The following is a 25,679-nucleotide window of genomic DNA, read 5'->3' on the forward strand; positions in this document are numbered from 1 at the left end:
TAAATAAGTGGTCCATTCTATCCCTACGTCTGGAAGCTAAGGAGGGCTGCTTGTTAGGAGTCACAGTCTTTGGTAGAGGAACACAGACAACCTATGTGACCTGGCGACTTAGAAGCCAGGGAAATAAATACCCAGGCTTCTAAATATCCATTCCTCAGCCTTTTGATCTTCTGAGGGTGTTACTAATAGGATCAACACAACCTGAAGTCAGAGGCAACAGAACCTGTTGATGCAGTCCACAGGGGTCAAGACCTGGGACACCAAACAGGATGAGCAGCAGTTCTGAAGAGGAATGCAGCCAGCACCATCTCCTCCCCAACACGATTCAAACCACTCAACTGTTATATACACACAACTTGCATGTGTGCTAAAACTGAGACAACTTCTTTCCAGCATTTGATTGAGTTCTTTCATTAAAACAATGTCTCTTAGTCTGTTGGTGTCTTTACTTTGCTGGTACCGTAAGCACATGCCTAGATAAAAGGAAGCCTCAGGACATAGGAACTGACAGGCTAAGGTTAGCTCCTTAATGCTGACTCTAAGGAGCTATAAGAAGTTTCTGAGTTAATCCAGAAGTAATTTAGGAGGAATCTTAGGGTATTTCTGGCTAGGTACTATTCATTAGAAATTCAGCCACTGGATTTTCTTAGACTCAAAAAACCCCTATGGTAGTAAAACTTCTTATAATCCTACTGAATGACAGAAAAGGTTTTAGTTGCTTACCGAAGAGAATAAAGGACATCAGGACATCAATTTCACATTGACATTTTTATTAACGCCAACTGTTTTTTAATTATTATTTTTTTTTAAAACAATAGCACAAAAATGTTTCAAGGAAGCAGTCTCACAATCTGATGACCTTCTGAAATACAGTTAAGCCACACCAAATATGAATTCCTGTTAATAACACACAAAAATATTTTTTTTTTTTTTAAAGAAAAAGAAAAGAAAAAAAGTAGGGAAAGAGGAAAGGAATAAGATTTAGAGTTAAAACTCACTGGATTAGGTTGGTGAGGCTTGTTAGTAGGATACACTGTGGAAGCAGAGTGGCACACACAAGCTTACAGTCTTTTTTTTAAATCAGTTACCACTAATACATGGGCCCTGCATCAGCAACCACTGACTTCTTACAGGCCGAACTGAACCAGAAGCCAGTGCTGATACTGTCAGAAAGAGGGTCAACAGTTGGCCTGTCATTTTTAGCAGAATAACTCCTTCAGAAAGGCCTGACTGAAAACTTTTCATTTCTATTGTCTCACCTATATGCATTTCAGGATTCTTAAAAGTCATCTTAAAAAAGAAAGAAAAAATAATGTATATCAGTTTCTCTTATTTAATGTGGCTATAAAAGATGTTTCCTTATTATTTATCTCTAAGAAGGACACCGGGGTGGTGGGTTGGGATGGAATTAAGGGAAGGAAAAAACCCAGACCAGGATAGGTTTTGTTTTTTTCAAACATTTTTTTTTTTTTTTTCTTGCCAAGGGGTCACACAGAAGGGAAGGCAAGGAGGAAAACTACAATCCTTGGTTCAGATTGAGTTATGCAGGAAAATATATCTTCCTGATCAGTCCCCATGCCAAATAAACAAAAAACAAGAAACCCCACTTGAGATTATGCACAGACTCTATATTATACCAGCTATCAGCCTTTAATGTTAACCATTCCCAGCAATGGACACTTGGCTTGTAGGCTGCTTGGAGAACCCACTTCACAAAAATCCTCTTTACAGAAGCCTCTAGTTTCCTTTTCGTAGGTTATAAAAACAGAACATCTGTCATTAACAGGAGAGTGTTAAATACTTTTAACCACTGACAAGGCTTCAGGAAGTTTCACAGTTTCGTTATGCTCTATTTTATTACTATCATATTTACATTTTTATTTTTTTGCTGAATTGCTGATTTTCCTTTTTCAATAGAATTTAATTCTGGAGTGTGAGCAGGAACCAGTTAACTACATTCATTGTCCAACCCCCACTGGCTTGAAAGAAGACTCCAAATTCTTGGCGTGTGAATCAGCTGTCAGCCGCCCCACCTTCTCCCTGCACAAAGCAGGACCGCAGTGGCGGTGTGCTCAGGGTCACGCTGTGGGCGGCGAGGCCTTGCGCTGCAGGAGGTACTGGTGGATGCTCTCAGCATCGCGCTTTAGCCAAGCAGCATTCAGCAGGATATTTTCACAACACTGCTGGATGGTACGCTCAGCTGAAGGAGCTGGGTGACTCTCGAAGAAAGCCTGGCATGAGACAATCCAGAATGTAGGATCATTACTAGCAATAGTAAGAAGCTAATATCACAGGTCATGAAAAAATACCCACCGTCTATGAAGGATTCATAAGCTTCACTCATGAAAACTGACCACTGCCAGGCTAAAAGAAAACAAGCTGCACCTTAGACCTGCAGATTCTTCCCCTAATGTATTATATGCTAAAGAGCCTAATCACAGAGAAAGAACCTATATTCTTTAAGGTTCATTGTCCAAGTAGCAAAAAACGAAACAGAACGTTTATCAAGGACAAAGCCCCCTGTGTTACTTCATCTAAATGACGATCTTATCACCCAATTCACAGGGGTTAAAAAAACCTACTTGAAGTCTAGACTTTGAAATCAGCCTTGGGACTTGATCTAGCCCCCATTATGTACTAAAGTGTGACTGAGTAAATTAACTGCTCTGTTTTATCATCTATGAGAAAATATAATACTTGGCAGAGAGTAGTTAAGGATTCAACACATTTTGGCTACTTCCAATAAAGATTAATTTGTAAGGGATAATAAAACTAAGAAGCTTAAATTGCTGCCATATTCTAATAATTTAAAATTTTATAGACACATTTTCATACAGTAAACTACTTCCGAGTTCATTGTAATTATTGCAGTGCTTATTGATTAAAGGTTGAATAAACCATTTTCTAATGAAGTACACCTGGTTTCATAGAAAATATCAACCAGCAAAAGGATGGGGACCAGGGGGCGGGGGGGTCTTTCCTTTGAAAGAGTCATCACAGGTCTATAAGAGAGAATGACTAATTCATCAGATTAAGTCTAAACCTCTTAGAAATCAGTTACTTTATTGACATGGATGACAATGGCTCCTGCTCCAAGGCTCCTATCACAGTTGGGTTCTTAAGGCCTGAGTAAGACTTCTCATTCTATCTCAACAAATAGTACCACTGCTTACATATAAGAAACCCTTGACTACTTCCCTCTTCCTCCCCCAGATATGTTCACAATACAGACAAAACATTCAATAAATACTGGCTGTATTAAAGACTAACAAAACAAGCCCTGGAATCAAGATTGCTGGGAGAAATATCAGTAGCCTCAGATATGCAGATGACACCACCCTTACAGCAGAAAGCAAAGAACTGAAGAGCCTCTTGATGAAAGTCAAAGAGGAGGGTGAAAAAGTTGGCTTAAAACTCAACATTCAGAAAACTAAGATCATGGCATCTGGTCCCATCACTTCATGGCAAACAGATGGGTAAACAATGGAAACAGTGACAGACTTTATTTTTTGCGTCTCCAAAGTCACTGCAGGTGGTGACTGCAGCCATGAAATTAAAAGATGCTTGCTTCTTGGAAGAAAAGTTATGACCAACCTAGACAGCATATTAAAACAGAGACATTACTTTGCCAACAAAGGTCCGTCTAGTCAAAGATACGGTTTTTCCAGTAGTCATGTATGGATGTGAGAGTTGTTGGGACTGTGAAGAAAGCTGAGCGCCGAAGAATTGATGCTTCTGAACTGTGGTGTTGGAGGAGACTCTTGAAGAGTCCCTTGGACTATAAGGACATCCAACCAGTCCATCCTAAAGGAAATCAGTCCTGAATATTCATTGGAAGGACCGATGCTAAATCTGAAAATCCAATACTCTGACCACCTGATGCAAAGAACTGATTCATTTGAAAAGACCCTGATGCTGGGAAAGATTGAAGGTGGGAGGAGAAGGGGACGACAGACGATGAGATGGTTGGATGGCATCACCAACTCAATGGAGAACAGTTTGGGTAAACTCTGGGAGTTGGTGATGGACAGGGAAGCCTGGCGAGCTGCAGTCCATGGGGTCGCAAAGAGTCGAACACGACCGAGCAACTGAACTGAACTGAATCTCTTTCATTACTCCATCTCCTCCAAGCTACTTTATCATTTTTGCTTCCCAATATCTCCCCTTTCCAAATTGCATTCTCTATACTGCAGCCAGATTGCAATTCTTATCATATAAACCAGATTAAGTCACCCCTTTGTTTATAGGCCATTTCAAAAAGGGCTTCCCATTCTTAGGAGCATTTTCATATGGGCTACAAGGCCCTCTTCAGTCAGGCCTCTACTTTACACTAGCCTTAACTTGGCCACTGGCCTCCCCTTGAACTAATTATATGTATTTCTCCTTCAGGAATATTTATTACCTTTACAATAAAGTGATTATTTACATAATACAATGCATAATATTGAATCTTGATCTAGACTCTCTGTTATGTACTAACCTGTGACTGAGTAAATTAACTCATAATGTGAACCAAACATTATAGCTCTCAGAATTTCCAAATCCACCCCTGAAACCTTCTTGCTTTCAAGAATGAAAGTGGAAGTGACACTTAAAGGGCTAGGAGTAGAGTCCCTACGTACTCATCTTGTCTCTCTGTGCACATAAAAGACCTCTGAAAGGTATTAGAAGGGAAAAAGAACTAATATGAAAGATCTACTATGTTCCAGGCCCCCTATATTACTTAGTCTAGACATCTTATCACCTCATTTTATGGAAGAGAAGACGGGCTCATAGAGGTTAAAAAGCCCGCTTGAAGTCACACAACTAACAAGGGGCAGAGCACAGATTTACATCCAGGTTGACTCTAAAGTCCACATTCTTTCAACCACTTCAATGCCCTCAAAGATGATTCCAACTCTAAATTCTTCAGGCCTTAAGGATACAACCTATCCTTTCTCCCAGAAAAACATGGAGACACTACTAAAGTACATCACCCCAATAATCTATGATTATAATTGATTAGTATTTTTATTTTCTGGATTGAAAATAATAATAAAAGTGAAATAAAAGTGAAAAGTAAACTGTATTTTCCTTACCTTAACTTCTCCAGCCATTTTATCAACTGCAAATCCCTCAACTGATAGCTGAAAAAACAATGGTTTATAAACAGTAAGTACAACTAAGAGGTTAGGAACAAACTTCCATTTACCATAAAAACAAATCATTCCACTCTTTCCCAACTTCAGTTTATTCTACAGGGTACAGGATGGGCTATGGAGAAACTGTTTAGTAAAGCTAGTAACTACTTAAGGAAACTTTTAAAAAGCAAAGACAATAATCTATGGGTTGAATGAATCATGAATGTCTCAATAATATCCATGATAAGCAAACTACTCAAACATTTTCACCTACCTTTATTAGTCTAGATATTAAGAATCCTCCCTGGTATCGATTATAAAGTTCTTCCCAGTTGTCCTTTATGAATTTCCAAGCAGCCTTCCTTCCATGCTTACTGCCTCCAGCCACTCCACCAATTACTGACACAGTGTCCTGTGGACGTACCTCTTCCTAAAAAAAGAGAACTATAAGTCTAGCGTATCCAGAATATTGTCTGATGCCAGAAACGGCAAATGCTGTTGAGGTACCCAAGTAATCCCCTTCTTATTTCAGGAATAACTGGCACCAGAAGCTTCTAGCAAAGAGGAGAATGTTTAACCTACAGATCAGCCAAATTGAGAATGAAGCACTGAGATGGGTACAAAAGATGGCTGCTCAATAGATACCTGCTCTAGGGTAAAGAAAGAAGAGCCAGGAAGTAGGCACAGGGATGTGCTAACCTTACAGTTTATTTCGTCTCCCAACTATTCTGATTCTTACCGCTAGAGGGAAATACAGTGTGGCTAGTAACAAAAGCTTACTCCAGTTTTTCAAGAAAGAGGAAGCCTTTAGTCTAGGATTAAGACAGATCAAGAGAATACTGAATCAAGGACACTTGCTATAGATCAGCTGGTAGTAATTCCCTCTAAAAGCAGTTTTCACTGTAACTTACTGAAAGTGCAAACGTGAGGACTTTTTGAATCAATTCAGGTGAAAGAGTAGCCCCAAGGACTCTTTCAATTCGGTTTTTCTCTTCCTGCATATCTGCTTGTTTGTGAAGCTATAGTGAAAAAATACAGAAAGAGACAATTAATTTCTCCCTGAATAAGGTGAAACTTTTGCTTTACATTCTCATTGGCTAAGATTGCAGGATATGAAATTAACAAAAGAATATTTTTCAAGAGGTTTGAGCACTAAATTTGTCCTGTGCCCCTAGAGTAAGTCATTAAGTGTTAAGTGCTCACTACATAAATAGCTTGTCATCAGTTCTGAGCAGTTCAACCTCAGGATCTAAGGGGTGAGCCCGTCATGACCAAATTCTTTATTCATTGATGTCTGACCAATGTTCTATGTTAGATAGGCAAAATGATCATTACTAATACCACTGGAAATCAATTCATCAGTTAAAAAATACAGGAAGCATTATTGAAAGTAATATTTTGAGAATATTTGATGACATAAACATGCCACTGATATATTAACTGAAAGAAGAGATACAAAGCAAAATGGTTCTAAATTTTAAAAAATTTAATGAGAAGGGGAGACAAAAACCCTGAAAACACATCAAAATGTTAACATTAATAATGGTCTCTGATCAGTAGGATTATGCAGTATCACATTTTTAACTGCAAAGTATTATGAATGCAGAGCATTAAGAAAATAGAAAAGCATAAAGAAAAAATTACTATATTTACATTAACCAAATCATGAATAAGATCATATTATACATGCTATATTTGTGATCTTTTTAAAATTACAAGTAAGTTCTATTTTCTTCTTTATACTTTTCTAGCCTCTAAATCTTCCATAGTGAATATACCAAAATCTCTTTTCATAATTAGAAACAAAACATTATTATGTTTTTTAAAAATTAGAACTTCAAATGTATATGAGATACTTCTCTAAGACAACTTAATTTATAGACTCTCTTGACCTTTTTTTTTTCCCTCTGAAGAGTTAACACTGACCAGTGTCTGGAGACCCCATCACAGCTCCCAGTTTCCTCTTCCTTTCCTTTGGACTCTTTTGAGCAGCAGTGTAGTAAAATAGATAGGAGGTCAGAAGACCTGGGTTCTAGACCCAGTTTTGCCTCTAACTAGCTGTGTGATCTTGACTAAGTCCTTAACCTCTCCAGGTCTCAGTTTCCCCATCTGTAAAATGAGCGGGGTGGACAGATGATTTCTAAGGTCCTCTTCAGCTCTAATATTCAAGGTCTGAACTCTGGCATTTAGGAAGCATTCCCCACCCCACCCCCAAGAGGACCTGTTATAGGAGTCCACTAGATGGCACCATAACACTACATTTCAAATATACTCTGAATTAGTTATTTAGCCTGCTTCATTCTTCTTACACAAAATCCTCATCTCTCATCAACTGGCTTTGTTTCCTTTAATTTTATATAGGTATAGTTGATTTACAATGTTGTGTTTTCAATGTACAGAAAGTGATTCAGTTATACATATATAATAATAATTTGCACCTGCTAACCCCAAACTCCCAGTCCATCCCTCCCCAACCTCTCCTAACTGGTTTCTTGAAGAACCCTGATTCTGCCTTCATTAGAGCTCTTTGCATAGTAAAGTTGAATCATTGTGGGCTCCCTTGTGTTAAGCAGATGCAAACTCTTATTAAATAAACACACTGGTATAAATTCTTAAACGTATGCCATGACATGAAAATGTCAAACGACCTGTCATGAAATTTTCAGAACCCTTATTTTTCCCATATCTTTATGGAATAGACAAAATATACCAACTATCTCATTTCACATGCAAAGAAATGCATGATTTATAGTGCACAGGTTCACAGAATATTAAGAGTGAGAAAGAGACCTTAATGTCATTTAGTTGAAAGGTAAACCCAAAGTATAATTTTTTATGTTATTAGAAAGGAAACCCTTATACAACATAGGCAGTTAACGCAATACAATTGCAATTTAGTTTCTTAAATAAAGTTTGTGTATTTTTAAAACATTCTAGTCATTTAAATACGATTTGTTTAAAACTAAAATACCAGAAGTTAGATTTTTAATTGTGATGCACTTGGGGTCAGAAAAGTATTCTGATTAAGATCCCTAAGTGTGGATCTTTTAATGAATGGGTCTGATGGATGATTTGGGTATTTAGGCACGTATTGCATGTTTTATTTGATAAGTAGAATCAGCTCCCTCCACCTCTAATGCAACCAGGTTAGACTAATAACTGCATGGATACAGACTGGAGACAGCACTTGTTCTACAGTATTAGGACTTTCGAACAGATCACTGCCATTATAAGGACATGGAAAGTTTTAAATATATATTTTTTCTAAGTCAGAGTTTAATTATATGCCAACCACCCTGGGAAACTACAAGAGGCTATGAAAGCAAGTGAATTAATTTTCTGTCTGTTCATAAGAGGCACCAGCCTAGACCAAATCCTTGAGGCACCTATTCATCTATCCCTTTCCTAAGCACAGAAATAAACTTAAAATGGGCAGAACCCTGAGTAAGTTTGCATTGATGGGAAAATTTTTAAGAACTGGACTTTTTAATCTAACTTAACATTTTAGTATTAAGATTTAAGATACATAAACTTGTGATTTATAAAAGTGAATAAATGAGATGACCTGGCATTTGTATTGGTAGTATAGATGAGCAGATATTTCTCCTGCTGCTGCTGCTCCTAAGTCGCTTCAGTCGTGTCCGACCCTGTGCGACCCCATAGATGGCAGCCCACCAGGCTCCCCTGTCCCTGGGATTCTCCAGGCAAGAACACTGGAGTGGGTTGCCATTTCCCTCTCCAATGCATGGAAGTGAAAAGTGAAAGTGAAGTCGCTCAGTCGTGTCTGACTCTTAGCGACCCTATGGACTGCAGCCCACCAGGCTCCTCCGCCCAGGGGATTTTCCAGGCAAGAGTACTGCAATGGGTTGCCACTGCCTTCTCCAGATATTTCTCCTATAGCTTCCTAAATATATGCATGCCTACAGTATGCATATCAGCATATATTTCTTTTGTTACGACTTTTTTTTTTAAACCATTCAAGGTCATACTCTCTGTGTCAATTCAACTTCAAAAGCAGAAAATAGGAGCCCTTTCCAAATTTACTCACCTTCAGCATAATGTCTAAGGTAGTGCCATCACCATGCTTCAAAACAGTCAGATAGACCTACAAGAGAATACGGAACAAAAAAGAAGGCATCTGATTATATGTAACTTATTCCAAATATTCTAATGTTAAGACAGAAAACAAGTTAAAAAAAAAAATTGTGTGGATATTACATAGAAATTATGGCAACAATCTAAGAGCCCACTTGAACAACCAGAAAGGTAGATGGCAGGTAGTAACAGCAGAGCACAGGAGACTGTGCACTGATAATCACCTTTTAGTACCCTAGTGTGGACTGAGAAACTACACAAATGAGATGTTGCCTACAGGCTCCCTAGATGGTGTGTGTTAAGAGAATTAGGCATGATTTGTAGGTTAATACTTAGGTCTACTTAGGTCATTTTTGTTGTTGTTTAATCACTGAGTCATGTCTGACTCTTTTCAACCCCAAGGACTGTAGCCTGCCAGGCTCCTCTGTCAATGGGATTTCCCAGGCAAGAATACTGGAGTGGGTTGCTATTCCCTTCTCCAGGGGATCTTCCCAACCTAGGGATCAAACCCAGGTCTCCTGCACTGCAAGCAGACTCTTTAGGTCATTTTTGGTTATTATTAAATACATTCCACACTACACAGAATGATGCAGACACCTAGAAATCAAAGTACTTTATTATGAGCCTACCGGACTCCTCAGATCAGCGGAGAGAATCTGTTTCCCTTCTACATGGTCCTTAAACCGACGACGGGCTTCTTCTAATGTTGCCTTATGTCCTGCTTTTCCTAGTTTGCCCAGGACCAAGCCCCTCAGGAGTGCATCTAGGTGACCTGATTGAGAAGTAAAAGAGATACAGAACTACTTAAAAAGCTTAGTTTTTACAAATATGCCACCTGGATATTGTATAATTGTGTTAGACCACGCCTACAATCTTGAACAAACAAAATCAATTACCTTAGTACTTGAGAGAACACTTAATTTAAATTTATCAAACAATAAGAATGAAGTACGTAACACACTAAGATAGGCAAATACGCTGACTCTATGCCAACTGTATTTATTAAATATTTATTAAATGCCAACTGTATCTATTTAAATATTTATTAAATATTCTATCTAGGTAGTTACACCTGTAAGAATTATGTGTGGAAGGAATACACTTAGATCATACAGTTTTGACCCAAAATTTAGAGGAAGGCCACATACAGAACTAGTATGCCAGGGAGATTAAATTGGAATCTTAGATTTTTTAAATCAAAATCTGATGGATTATTCCAAAGATATGCAGGTGGCTGATAAGCACATGAACCAATACCATTAGCCATTGCTGCTGCTGCTAAGTCACTTCAGTCGTGTCCGACTCTGTGCGACTCCATAGACGGCAGCCCACTAGGCTCCTCTGTCCCTGGGAGTCTCCAGGCAAGAACACTGGAGTGGGTTGCCATTTCCTTCTCCAATGCATGAAAGTGAAAAGTGAAAGTGAAGTTGCTCAGTCGTATCCGACCCTCAGTGACCCCATGGACTGCAGCCTACCAGGCTCCTCTGTCCATGGGATTTTCCAGGCAAGAGTCCTGGAGTGGGGTGCCATTGCCTTCTCCCCATTAGCCATTAGGGAAATACGAATCAAGACCACAATGAGATGCCACTTCAAACCAATTAGGATGGCTAAAATAAAAGACAATACCAAGTGTTGGCAAGGATGGAGAGAAATTAGAACCCTCATATACTGCTGGTAGGAATGTAAAATGGTGTGGGCACTTTGAAAAAAAGTCCAGTAATTCCTTTTGAGGAATTAATAAACACAGAGTATGAACCAGCAGTTCCACTCTGGAGAAATGAATTCATAACAGTAAAAAAGTAGAAACAATCCAAGCATATATACACTGATGAACGAACAAAGAAAATGTAGTATAATCATGCAATACAATGAAATATTATTTGACTATAAAAAGGAAGTACTGATACATGCTGTAACACGGGTGAACCTTGAAAATACTGTAGAAAGAAGCCAAATAAAAAATGCCACACAGAGTACGATTCCATTTATATGAAATGTCAGAACAGGTAGATCTGTGAGGCACTAAGCAGATCAGTGGTTGCCTGGGACTGGGTTGCCAGGGAGTAGAGAGTAACTGCCAACAGGAATGGAGCTTCTTTTGAGTGTAAAGACATTTTTCTAGAATTAAGATAGTGGTGGTGGTGGTCGTTGTACAGCACTGTGAGAAAAGACTGAACTGTATATTTAAAAGGGTGCTTTTTTTGTATATTGATTATATCTTAAAAAAAAAGTTAATACTAGCACACAAACTGATAGATTCCAACAGTACAACAAATAAATTGTGATATATTCATACAATGAAATACCACTCAGCAATAAAAAGAAATGAACAACCTATATGTATCTCTAGAACATTATACTGAGAGAAGCCAGATAAAAGAACAGAATATATATTATGATCCCACTTATATAAAGTTCTAGAAGAGACTATATTAATCTAGGGTGAAAGAAGTCAGAATAGCGTTTGCCTGCAGGGGGTGGAAGGGGAGGGGGGTGGCAGGAACTGACTGGGAAGTAGCTTCAGAACAACCTCCTGTGGTGACGGAAATGTGGTATGCATTTGTCCAGTCACTGAACTGAACGTATGCGTTTTGCTGTATTTAAACTGTAACTCCATAGAAGGTTTAAGGAAACCATAAGAAATCAATAGACAACACAACTAGAGACTAGTTAAGGTTCTTAAAAGAACCAATTTATAATTCTGGTGCTGATTTGCTGTGTTGATGTAGAATCTTTATTATTTTGCTATATTTGATTCTTCCATCTGTAAAACTGGAAAACTGAAGACATTCTCCCTATTTAAAAAAGGTGTTTTTGAGCCCTTGAAGTCTCACATATTATCATCATGAAAGAAAAGTGCAACACCCATCAATTTACCTCCATCTGTGTCCATCTACTTCCTGTCTTGTTCTTAGGGATCTGCTGTTTTACAACCTAAAGCCAACTCCTCTCAAGTATTCAGCCATCACTCCAGCAGCTACCTCTCTCTTTCACATCATGAATTTTTCTTTACTGTATCATTTTCATCAACAAAGACATATTATAAAATTCCCCACCATAAAAAAAAAAAAAGTGCCTCTTTGGTCCCACATCTCTCTCCTAGTCCCTTTTATCTGATTTTCTTTTTAGCAAAACTTTAAAAAGTTGTCTGAAACTGCTGCCTCCTTTTCCTCTCCTTCCATTCTGGTGGTGTTCACCACCACGCCATGTGAAGCTGCTCAGTCATGTGTGACTCTATGTGATCCCATGGACTGTGGCCTACCACACTCCTCTGTCCATGGGATTTTCCAGGCAAGAGTACTGGAGTGAGTTGCCATTTCATTCTCCAGAGGATCTTCCCAACCCAGGGATCAAATCCGGGTCTCCCGCATTGTAGGCAGATGCTTTACCATCTGAGGATGGGAAGTCCTGGTGGACTTCCACCATGCCATAGAACCCAGTTAATGTAACCACCAGTTCATCATCATTCTGCCTGACTTGGTACAGTATTGGCACAGTTGATTGCTTTTCCCCCTCTACTGCTTAAGGCTTCTAGGACACTCCTCTTCCTCCTAACTCTCCTACATCACTGGCCAGTCAGTCTCCTTTGCTGATTCCCCCTCTTCTACCCAATCTTTGAATCCTGAACTGCCCAAGGACCCAGTCCTCACACCTCTTTTCTCCACCTACACTCAAGCCATAGGTGGTCTCATCCAATCTTATGGCTGTAAATACCATCTATGCACTAAATGTACTACTCAGCCTGCACCTCTAGGCATGGTACTCTACTTGGATGTCTAAAAGGACCTCAAATTTAACATGTCCAAAATGAAACTCCTGATTCCCTTTTGCATCCAAACCTGCTTCTACAGAAGTTTTCCCTGTCTCTGTATATGATAACTTCACTCTTTCAGTTCTTCAGGCCAAAATTTGATGACTCCCCTCTTTCTCCACCACACAGTCAGGCCACCACCAAGTAGTTTTAGTTCCACCCTCAAAACATACCCAGAATTTACTACTTGCAAATGCTAGTCGCAGGCAGCATCCAGATGCATTACTCAAACAGCTTTCTAACTTGTCTTCCTACTTCCTCTTTTGCCTCCCCCGCTGCAGCCTGTTCTTCACACGGCTGAGTAAATCAAGTCATGTTCCTCTGCTTCAGACTTCCAAATGAGTTTTTCATACCACTAAATGTGAAAGTCCCAAAGGTCCTGTTGGAGCTGCTCTGCTCTCACCCTCCTCTCTCCCACACTTACTCTGTCCTGACTTTACCAGCCTCCGTGTTACTCTTTGAGCACCTAAGCATGCCTCTATCTCAGGTCTCTTGTACTTGCTGTTTTCGGTTTGGACCATTTCCCTACTACATAGCCTCACAGTTCTCTTCTACAGGTCTCGGCTTATGGTTAAATATCACCTCACTGGTTTTCCTGCATTTTCCCGTCCACTCTCTATCCTATAAAACAGTGGCTTATTACTCCTACTCCTGGCCTACCTTACCTAAACTTTTTCTTCATGATACTTGCTGCCACCTAAAATATTATCTATTGAATTGTTTGCTGTGTCTTCCCCCAGAATGAAAGCCACACAGGGCAACTTTTTATTCACTGTTATACTACCAGCTCTTAGTGTAGTACCTGGTATTTACTGGGTGCATAAGTGCTTGCTGAATCAGTGGAAGAAAGATATAGAGCTCTAGACAATTTTTACTATTATTCTTATTGCAAAAGACTCCCAGAACAAGAAGGGCAGGAGGAAATACAACATTCAGTTATTAGCATATGGTAGAAAATATATCTAAAGCCTGTACTCACTATTCCTAACATTTACATGATAGCAAAAGAATACATGATTACAGAAATAAAGAGAACACATGTAGAAAGCAAATAACTCCTTTAACGCAGAAAACTGGCCTCTGTGTCTCTCAACACCATTTCAGGTCGTACATAGGTGTCTGGTATTTATGGTAACAACAAAATAATCCAAAATCCCCTTTAGCTTTTCTTGATTAAAAATGGGCCTTTGGAACTCTGTACAAGACTTATTTCCACCATTTGCTCTGTGCTTAAATCATATTTAGCAACAAATACACATACTACTGTTTTTATGTTGGTTACCCATGTAAATTCACCAGGAGGCTTAAAAGTCCTAAGTCTTAATTTCTAGTTAGCTGAATACATAGTAATGTCCAGTAGATACAAAGATGATGTTACTGTTAACCACAGCTGAGTTTTCGACTCATTAGAAAAGACCCTGAGGCTGGGAAAGACTGAAGGCAAGAGAAGGGGACGACAAAGGACGAGATGGTTGGATGGCATCACCAACTCTATAGACACAAGTTTGAGCAGGCTCCAGGAGATGGTGAAGGACAGGGAAGCCTGGTGTGCTGCAGTCCATGGGGTCGCAGAGTCGGACATGACTGAGCAACTGAACAACAACAACAGCAAATAGCTGAGGTAAAAAGGACCAATTTCTGATCAATTCTTTCCGCATTTAGTACATTCATTACCTTCTCCAGGTTTGGGGTCCCAGCCCAGTCTCTCCCCTATAGGTGAAAAGACATCTTTCACAAACTCTTGGATTTCCTCATAGAAGTCTGTGTGGGACAAGAGAGTTGAGAGAATCCCCAGGTTACAGCTCAGGTCGCTCCATACAGTATAATTGGGCTCATTCACAAAAGCCTCCATGACTTTTAGAACCTCTACAGTGCTAATGATTCCAGCTCGAGCCTGGGATAGGAAAAAACATAAATCAATCTAATCTTCAAACAAAAACAAAACAAAAAGCACAAGCATGCATTTTTGGCACTGTCTTATGCTAATTAGTCATTCCTTAGGGAAGAGACTAGACTATATAAGTTCAGAACACTGTAGAATTTTATAAAGTAAAAACTGTATTATGACATTCCTTACTTTTTTGCTATTTATAAAACAGCTACTTTTTAAAAATGTTAAAATTTCACCAATTTAGAAAGAACAAAGAAGAAAGAGAACAGTTAACTTCCTATTTCTATTCAGTTTCTAGGGTCTTGGTATTGTTTGTCTTTTGAAAATTTTCATACTGTCAGAAAAGGTACAAAAACAGTTGGGGCTTTGGTTTTTGACAGAGGCGCTTTCTAAACTGGAGCTGCAAACTGTGTAAACTTCAGCCTGTCCTTTACTCATTTCTAAAAGAAGACAAACTGGAAGGTACTACAAATTCATCCCTTTCAGAATTAACTAACAGAGTTAGGAAAAAGAACTTCTGTTACAGCAGCCAACTGCACAAACACACCACTCTCCTGGGACAGGTCTCTCTCAGCAATGAGCTCAGCAGATGTGAGGTTTTGTGCATCAATGCTAATCTGTGTTTATACAAAGGAGGAATCCAAAACCAGTTACTATAGACGGGAATGAAAATTTCAAGTCCAATTAAAGGAACATTAGGAGGAATCTGACAATTTTATCACAAAGACATCTAGAAATTATCTAACCTATGTTTTGGAGTTATAAAGATAATACTACTAAGTGCTCCTTTAAATTTTTTCTTGAACAAAGCTAAATATAAATAGCATTTTAGAATGATAATGGGCTATTATAATTTGAATAGTAATGGAATGTTTAAAAAATTCCAGAGTCTCCCAGCAAAGTACAACCACTATTTTAGAAAAATATAAATCACTGAATTATTTTTAAAAAATCATCAATAGAGAAATCTCTTCAAGGTTCATGTCTGTGTCTATTGAAAAGAATTTATGCCTTACAAATGATTGGTTATGTACAGTTGCAGAAAGCTGGCTTAAGAAAGTGAGATTTGTTTCTGGAAAATTATATAGGTTCAATCTTGCATATCAATTAATAATTAGTCATTTTCTTTAGTCCCAAAGGCATGCACCTCTCAGGAAGAACTATATTCTTCTAATTATGTTCTAGTCAGCCATTCCAGGAAAAACAAAACCATTTAATCAACAAAATCCATTATACTACTTGAGGCTCACCAAGGAGAAGAGGTCATTCTGTAGTCCAAGTCGATCCACTGGGGGGAGAGAAAGGTCTCGAATCCCTGGTAATAAACTCTCCAGCATGGCTGAGCTGTACTGGGTCCGGTAAAACCCGACTGTTCCCAGGTTTAACTGAAAAGACATCCAACAGGTATTATTAAACAGTTGCAATTATTTTTTAAATCAGTTTTTTGTAGATATGAAAAGAGTTTTAGCTTTAGTACACCTGGATGAAAAACAATGAAGCTCATTTATGTTAATAGACAGGGAATAAAATGAAACAACACATAAAGATAGTAATCACTTGTCAAAGATAAAAACAGAGGCAATACAAAACAGAAACTTGACATAAGTGAGAGGCAAAGTGAGTGACAGTGGGAAGAACACAGCTGAAAAGGAGGAAATAATCGGGCTAATTTTCTAATTTCAGTGGATAGTTTTCAGTTCATAGAAAATATTTACTGTATATAAAAACTCTTGGATAATAAAGTCTCCAAGGAAGACTAAACCTTTACAAACATTGATCTGCTGAACCCAGAGTCTCAACAGAATAGCAACTGCCAGGACCTAGATTTTAAAGAATTATATGGACTTAAAAGGCAACTTCATATGATTTTTGGAGTGAGGTAATCATTGACTATCACTATTTTCTATGCTCAGTCAGTAAAGAGTCTGCTTGCAATTCAGGAGATTGCCTGAGATGCAAGAGACCAGGGTTTGATCCCTGGGTCAGGAAGATCCCCTGGAGGAAGAAATCACAACCCACCCCAGTATCCTTGCCTGGGAAATTCCACGGTAGCAAGAGTCAGACACAACTTAGTGACCAAAGCATTATTTACCAACACTCAAAAATATGTTTTATAATACTTATATACAAAATATTTTAATGATAAAATGACAGTATAAGATATACGTATTTTACTATTTATATGTATTTAAAAATCACTTCACATTTCTAATACAGTAATTGTTTTGATTCCCTGTATCTTTTACTATAGGAAGAATACCTTTATTTACCTAATTATAACCATACTGTACTTTTTTCTTATAAGAAAAATTTCATACTGCTACATATGCTCCAGGTTATAATTTCAAATGGCAATATAGTAGACCACTGAGAATATTTTAAAATATATTTAAAACAGAGTAAGAAATAGTTCTGCAAGCATGAAAGGCTGAGACAATATGTAATTCTATTGCATGTGTGCATGTTTAGTCACTTCAGTTGTGTCCAACTCTTTGACTCAATGGACAATAGTCCGCCAGGCTCCTCTGTCCATGAGATTCACCAGGCAAGAATACTGGAGTGGATTGCCATGCCCTCCTCCAGGGGACCTTCCCAACCCAGGGACTGAACCTGTGTCTCCTGCATCTCTTGCATTGCAGATGGATTGTTTACTCACTGAGCCACCTGGGAAGCCCATAATTCCTATCAGGAATCTATAATTGGGAGAAAAATTTGTAGCAGATATTTTCATTATGAAAGGTAGAGTACAGAATGATGAAAAATAATATTTACTGTTATTTTTGTGAAATGCCTTTAAAACACCAGCTAAAAGGAACTTCCCATTTCAGTGACACAAACTGATTATTATGTCTGATCTCACTTGATTATAGTTGTACACACACAATGACAACATATCACTGAAGTTAACATGTCACTACAATGACAGGGCAGTTTGAAGTTGCAAGACTACAAATGTTTTGGTTAATGCGACTTTATACAGAGACTACTCTTTTTTTCATCTTTAATCCTATCCCTTTTTAATTGCTTATTGACCACTCCCTTAACTGACATAAAGGCAAATATCTAGACAATACTAAATTTCACATAAGAAAGTTTAGAAATGTCTTTTTCTTTTCAAGTCCTAGACCAAAATGAATCAGTAGAATTTAGAGCCAGCCATAAAATGCATACAGGAAATGAAAGAAATAAATCAATTTAGTTAAGATAAAAATGGAACGGCCTTTCTGGACTCACCTTCACCCACTGGTCTGGTTTGACATCTTTTAAAACTATATTCATCTCTGGCTTGTCCATCAGAATCTTCATTTTGGCATGGCTGGAATCTTCACTAGTAGAGATTGTGATAGGAACCATCCATTGGGGACAGTCTTCTCCTTAAGCAAGAGAATAACAAACAGAAAACTTGAAAATAATTTTTCACTGGAAGAAATGTAAAGTAAGGTAGAGAGGGGACTGGTGTCCCATGTATGGGCTTGAACCTGTTAAGCCAACAGCTCCTTTTTAATGATGCATGAACTCTTCTAGGTAACCTGAGTAATAATGAAGAAAGAACTTACTAACAAAATCATAACAGCCTATAAAAAAGAGAACAACAGAATCTGTATTTGTGTAAAATCACAAATACAACGATTTTGTTGTTTTTCCCTTTTCAGAGCAATATTATACTTAGTCTGCTTAGTCGTGTCCAACTCTTTGTGACCCTATGGATTGTAGCAATAGAGATAATGATTTTAATGATAAAAGACATTTCGAGTGGGTTAAATCTCTCATACAGCACTTAAACAAACTCTAAAGTGCAGTCCTTAATAGGTATATATACTGCTAAGACACTGTGATAGGATACACCTTGGGAGCTGTTGGATTCCGTCACTGAGGAGTCATAGCTAAAAGCCAAAGGTTTTGTAAGACAAATACATATACTCTCTCAAGTATTAGCAAAACCAGATTTTGCATTAAGATGCCAAACAAAAGAAAGTCATAGCCCAGTACATTAATGGAACTATCTTAATCACTTAAATAGCTTTATGCTATCAGGCTAAACCACAAATGAAAATTCTCTCCTGATGCTAGGATAATTCAGGTTTTAATACAGCCTACAGTGGTCACAGAGCACTAGAAAAACCCGCAAAACCTGTCGGTCATACAGTGCAGACTGCTGGTATATGTGGAAAATAGCATCTGCGATATTATTTATTTAGATAATAAACCTGTCGTCGGACTTGTCAGACACATTTACTAAGACAGCAATTCTTGATGCTGGCAAGGCTAAGAGTTGAAGGCTGTAACCTTGGTAGAGTGCATCATCATTTGGTGGGTCGAACATGAAAAGGCACTGGTGGTTCTGATAAACCTCTCTCCCTGTTGACAACGATTTTAAAGGAAGTGAGAAAGGTGCATAAAAATACTTCTTAATTTTTCAATTTATCTTTAATTCCCTGGGTACAAGAGTCTACTGTCATGTAGAAATATTTGAAAAAGCACAGTTGAGTGGCAGTTAAAGAGTATAAACTTATATAACGCCTACTCTTTAACTCATTATATAGGTGATCCTGGACAATCTAACTTACCTAGCTATGCCTCAGCTCCCTCATTTGTAAAACAGAAATAATACGACCCACTTAGTAGGGTTGCTAAGAGTATGAAATAAGGATCGGCTATAGTGCTTACTAGCACAATGACTGGTACAAAATAAATCTAAATAATCATTGGGCTTTATCTGCTTAGTTACTTACTATGACCAAGAGTTTTTTTTTAAAAAGTCACTGTGTATACACTGGGTACACAAGTATACCAAATGTACTTAGCACACAGGGGCATAAGACTTGGTACAAAATTGCATACCAAGTTTTCTTTCAGGGATTCAGGCTAGAGACATCATTTCTTGATGTTCATATCTTTATCTATTCATTATAGCTTCCAATAACACAGAGAGACGCAGAATACTACAATACCCCATGAACCTCCTTTTCCTTCCCTATCATTTTTATTCTATTACCATTTCCTTGTTTCTATTTAATTCTATTATTTTTACATGGATAATTATTTATTATTAGTTTGAACACTACTGGTATAGTATCCAAATTTACTGATTAGCTCCCATGTATAGCCATTTGCTTACCAACATATGGTCCACTGGCACAGAACTTCTTTTGGGACAACCTCAGTAATCTGTCATCTTCTACCTAAAGAAGCAAAACAAAACAAAGGTTGTAGGAGCATTAACACTTTTTTTCCTTAGAGGAGACATTTCTGTGACAAAGCAGAGGTGAAACCAGTACAGCCAAATGGCTCCCGAATACACAAAATGCAATGGTGATAAACATGATGATACTACAGAATGGAAGAAAACTCACTATTTCTCAGTAAGGTCTCAAAATAACAATACTCTAAAAATAAAAGGCCAGGTACTGAGTAATATTGCCCATGAGAACAGAGATGTATCCAGATAAGCACTTCAAAATTTCAAAACGCAGACACAGTTAACTTATGAAGGAGGATTATATGTTTAGTCTTTTCCATTTCCAAAAAGTGGCAACATTAAATTAGCATGTGGATTCAATATTCAAAGTCATTTAGAATAGATACATGTATATGGATGGCTGAGTCCCTCCAGCTGTTCACCTGAAACTACCACAACATTGTTAATTGGCTTTACCCCACACAAAATAAAAAGTTTCAAGTTTGGGTAAAAAAAAAGAATGGCAAACATGAAAGCAGAACACAACCTATTTCAAAGGATAAGCTTTGCAAAGAAACACAAAAAAGGCAGGGGGAGAGACTGCAATCAACTAAAAAAACAGAAGCAACAAAACCAAGTACATTAAAAAAAATACTTCAACAATACTCAATCTTTTGCTTACTGTTTGTTACTATACTGTAGAACATTTTAAATAACACAAGCTATAACAGATTTAAGTTCACCTGAATCAAATGTAAAGTTGGGTCAATGACCTTTATAAAGGGATCAACTAGAGATAGAAATGAAAACTTAAAAATCTGAGTGGGGAAGCAATGGCCACTTCAATGCCATAAAGGAACTACTAATGAACTTAACTACATCACTGATTAGTTATGTATCACACAGATTTCCTTGAAAAAGTTATTAGGTAACCTTTAAATAGATTCAGAAATAAAGCAAAAATATTTAAATTTAGGGACATAAGGTGAGAGACAGATCATAATCAAGATGCTATGTTGCAGAGCTCTCCTATTTGTAAAAGAACTAAGTCATAGGCATGCATTTTATTGTAATGTAAGAAGGAGGATGAATTTGGCTATGCTTGCAGACAAAAAAAGTGCAAAAAAAGTAGCTTCAAAGTAGCTTGATGTTTTAAGTTCCTTGAGTCTCAATAACATTGGGAGGAAGTGGAGTATTAGTATCTTCTCTTCTGATAAATTATTATGCTCTTAAAAGTATACTCTACTTGAAAAAATTATGGCCTTAGTTTGCTTTATGTATAATCATTAAATATTTTAATAGTTTTGAGGTGTTGACAGTTTTTGAGGGATAGAAATTCCCAGAAGTAAAAGCAACAATCATCTTTGTATATTATTCTTTAAACAGGTAAAATGAAAACCATCTATCTGTATAGAGTGTCAATGTCAAGTTTGATCAAGTCATCTCCTATAACAGACTAGTCCAAAGTGGAGAAAGAAGACTAGAAAGAAACAGAATGGTCACAATGGTAGCTCACTAAAGTTTTAGATATCTTTTCCCACCAAGCAGGATTAATTGTGTTATCTAAATTGCCTTTTCAAATGCTTGCAGCCAATCTGAGAGGTCCTCCAATGTGTATACTTTATTATAAAATACAGTCATATTTAAGCTTAAGATGGGTCTCTAAAAGGTTAACTTGCAAGCACTTGGGTGCATTCTGAGAGTACACGGGCTGATTTAAATGTCATCTAGATTCTTAAATTACAGAAAAGCAAATTTACTAACTTAAACTGCCACAATGAGAAGGCTTTGTAAAATATTAGCTTTAGGGACAATGCAGAACCACAAGGACAAACACATACAAAAAAAGAGCTATGAATCTTCCTCCCTAAAAATGAATAGAATTAATTCTCTATGCAGCTCATAAAACCATGGCAAAGAATTTTTTTTTTTTTTTTAGTTCTACCAGTTTATTGCTACCAACCCGTCACCCTCCACCCTCATGCACACATGCTCAGTCATGTAACCCCATGGACTGCAGCCAGCCAGGCGCCTCTGTCCATGGACTTTTCCAGGCAAGAATACTGGAGTGGGTTGCCATTTCCTTCTCCTATGGCAAAGAAATTTAAGAGAAAGATTTCACAATTTCATACAATTAAACTAAGTTAAGACAAACTTTCTGATGTGCATTATAGGATGATGTGTAATTTTCAATCCTTCTGGAGGACAACTCATTTTGAACTACACCTGCCTGAATTCAGATAACAGTTCAACTAATATGAATGTAATTCTAATCAAAGTCACATCACACTGCCATCCAATATTAAAAACTAATTTTGAAGAATGGTATTATAAATGGGTGTTGAATTTTATCAAATCTTTTTTATGCATCTAGTAATGCATATGGTTCTTCTAATTTGATTCTGTTAATGTAGTAATTATGAGTCAATATCTTGCTTAATTTGTTTAATATTAAACCAACTCTGCATTCTTAGAATAAATCTCCTTTGGTGATTTTAGAATTATATCAACAATGTTACAGTGTTTTCCTCGAGGACAGTAAGAGCAGACAATATTTTGTTTTCTACCGTCCCCATGTATAATTTTAAAGATGTGGGGCAAACTTTTGGGTATAGAGATAATAAATCACTGAGAAAAGAGTGTAAGGGCTGGTTTAAATCTTACCTAGAATACTTAAAGTACAGAAAAGCAAATTTGTAACACCGACTGAATTTCATTTAATATATCAGACAAATTGAAGAACTTGGTAGAAGTTTACCTGTTCTGCTTCTACATAAATGAGAGGGAATCCCATTTGTTTGGTCCAGGTATTCATCACAGCTGCTATAGGTTTACCACTAGCATTTTCTAAACTTTCCCAGAGATCCTCTAGAAGATAAATACAAACAATGAAAATCTAAAATGTTTACATTTTTATTTTTGTAAACAAACCAGAAATTTTATATAACTCGAAACTGCATCATTGACCAATTTTGTATTTTTTTCAGGTTCAGGAAACAAACAGTGGACCAAATTAATGTTACCCCTGCCTTGCCATTAAGTGAACTATATTATAATTTGTTCCAATTTATTAAAAAAATTACAGATTATAAACAAAAGACAAACAGGTGAGTTCAAACAAGAAACAGGAACAAACAAATGGAAACATATTCAAGAATACTACAAGATGATCATTCACAAAATTAAAACCATTATACCCATTCAACTAACGGAAGTTAAAAAATATTCAATGCTGATGAGGCCGAGGTAAAGTCCATATGGTCAAACAACTCTGGTGGCTGAATAAGCAAAACAACCATACAATGTAGCATAACTATAACAGAGGAATGAACAGAGGAAAAAGTCCTTAAAGAAAAATCCAAAGAATAAAGTTTCACAAGACATAATTTTTGTTCTGAATCTTGAAGAGGAGTTGCTCATTAGACAGGGGAGAAAGGAACATTCCAAATATACGGACTATATGTACAAAAAGGAAAGTACAGGGGAATTCCCTGGCCGTCCAGTGGTTAGGACTCTGCCCTTTCACTGCTGTGAGCCTGGGTTGGATCCCTGATCAGCGATCTATTAAATTCCTGATTGGGGATTCTATTAAACATTAATGACGTTACACAAATCTTCTTGCTTTTTAAACTATTTTTGTTCATTAAGGAACTCAGTTTCATAATCAATCAACTGCTGCTGCTGCTGCTAAGTCACTTCAGTCGTGTCCGATTCTGTGAGACCCCATAGACGGCAGCCCACCAGGCTTCCCCATCCCTGGGATTCTCCAGGCAAGAATACTGGAGTGGGTTGCCACTTCCTTCTCCAATGCATGAAAGTGAAAAGTGAAAGTGAAGTCACTCAGTCGTTTCCGACTCTTAGTGACCCCATGGACTGCAGCCTACCAGGCTCCTCCATCCATGGGATTTTCCAGGCAAGAGTACTGGAGTGGGGTGCCATTGCCTTCTCCAAATCAATCAACTAGTACACCTTTATTCTTCCTTTTGACTCTAGTATCTAATAAATCATAGACTATCATAAAATTTTAAGAATTTCCTTCAATGAAAATCTGCAGTTCCACAAGTTCAACTCCTACAAATGGTTAATCTGCAGCTATTTTAATGTCCAATGGTCAATTAAGGGCAACAAAACCCACAAATCACCAAAAAAGAACAAGCTATGGTAAAGTAAACAGAACTTTTCAGACTCTTCAGCAAAACATTGAGCTGTGGAAAGCAGACTACTGAAGGTTGACCAAAAGGATAATAGGTCCTGATTCATACTGATCTATGATGTAATATATCTTCAAAAAAGTCGACTTTATTTCCTATCCATCACATGGAAAATCGAGTATTTAGAAAAAAATAAAATATCGTACTCTGGATAATGTGCCGACATTCTCTCCATTTCTACCTCAAGTTATTAAAAATTACCTGTGGCAGCATTCTTTTGTTGGAACTTGGTTAAATACATGTTCATTCCTTTCTTAAAGTCCTGAGAAAACACAATTTTTAAAATCCAGGAGAGTGAGAACTCAGAATTATAGTATATTTTGACTACAGAGTACTCAAGAACTAATTTACTCAAAATTAATTGAGTATTAGATTTACTAAAACACAGTAATGTCTATTGTCTTTCGTTTAAGAATGTATACGCTTTGCCTTCTACTTTTGCTTTTAAGTTTTATACCAGACTTCCACCAACCCCCAAAATATATTTGCAAGATCATTCATTTAAGAGACCAAAACAGTCAACATAAAAAGAAATAAAGATAAGCCAGAGTAATATTCTTATAGATTCTAGAAAAATTACTTAGGAACTTAACCTAAATAAAATCAAACTTTTCTTTTTCATGTAAAACTCTGTGGGATCACCATAAAAGAATTAATTATTATTTTTTTTTCTTACCTTATCTCCAATGTAGTCATGTAGCATTCGGATGACAGATGCACCTTTGCTGTATGATATTGCATCAAATATCTCATCAACTTCAGAAGGATGGCCCACACTGACCTGGCAGACAGTATGATTCAAGGTTATAACAGGAAGCAGACAAACTGTAATAATGAATTACATAAAGAGCTTTCTAGGAAAACTCTTCTAACTCAATAAGATACTTTTTGCCTTTAGGTGACTCATACTGTGTAATTGTTTAAAAGGGTATAATAACTAATACTAATAAAACAGAATACATAACACAATCCCCATCATCTCTTTAGGGCCTGGGTTCCAGTCTTGACACTGCTTTGCTGGAAGGCAAGTCACTGTGGATCTCTTTGGAGATAGGGAGGTGAAGGTAAGGAAGGGAGAGATGAAAAACATTGGACTTCTTGCACTTATTGTAATGGCTAACAGTTACATAGGACCCAGGTTAAATATGTCAAAGTAGACTGTAAGTCTAGCTCTTTGGAGGCAAAATTTATACATATAAACTAGCCAAAATAGGACAGATTAAGTAAAAAGAATTAAAATATATATAAAGCAATGACAACAACAAAAGAGTATGTTTAGAATTTTCTTTGAAACAACAGAATCCTAATATTACCCAACAGGTATGGTTCCCCCATTACAATTCAGTAAAAATCTATTCAGTGAATGTTTATG

At 37.3% G+C, this 25,679-nt stretch overlaps 1 protein-coding gene across 5 annotated transcripts in view; it reads right to left on the bottom strand.

The window, feature by feature from the left end:
• Positions 1–749: 749 nt before the first annotated feature.
• The window catches only part of NPEPPS (aminopeptidase puromycin sensitive), a 110,005-nt gene continuing 85,075 nt past the window's right edge, over positions 750–25,679 (bottom strand). For 4 of the 5 annotated variants that reach the window (XM_061391550.1, XM_061391554.1, XM_061391549.1 and 1 more), the window contains 13 exons: positions 24,984–25,088; positions 24,509–24,569; positions 22,855–22,964; positions 20,037–20,100; positions 18,152–18,291; positions 16,168–16,302; positions 14,701–14,920; positions 9,845–9,987; positions 9,169–9,225; positions 6,032–6,139; positions 5,395–5,550; positions 5,079–5,126; positions 750–2,231 (listed from right to left, as the gene is read on the bottom strand). In XM_061391550.1, the coding sequence (XP_061247534.1) occupies positions 2,079–2,231; positions 5,079–5,126; positions 5,395–5,550; positions 6,032–6,139; positions 9,169–9,225; positions 9,845–9,987; positions 14,701–14,920; positions 16,168–16,302; positions 18,152–18,291; positions 20,037–20,100; positions 22,855–22,964; positions 24,509–24,569; positions 24,984–25,088 (1,500 nt within the window). In that variant the 3' untranslated portion in view covers positions 750–2,078. Of the gene's footprint in view, positions 2,232–5,078; positions 5,127–5,394; positions 5,551–6,031; positions 6,140–6,585; positions 7,230–9,168; positions 9,226–9,844; positions 9,988–14,700; positions 14,921–16,167; positions 16,303–18,151; positions 18,292–20,036; positions 20,101–22,854; positions 22,965–24,508; positions 24,570–24,983; positions 25,089–25,679 lie in introns of those variants that run through there. The other variant, XM_061391552.1, reaches the window with a different exon arrangement.

This window comes from Bos javanicus, chromosome 19, assembly GCF_032452875.1.
Source record: "Bos javanicus breed banteng chromosome 19, ARS-OSU_banteng_1.0, whole genome shotgun sequence".
Classification (NCBI taxonomy): Eukaryota; Metazoa; Chordata; class Mammalia; order Artiodactyla; family Bovidae; genus Bos; species Bos javanicus.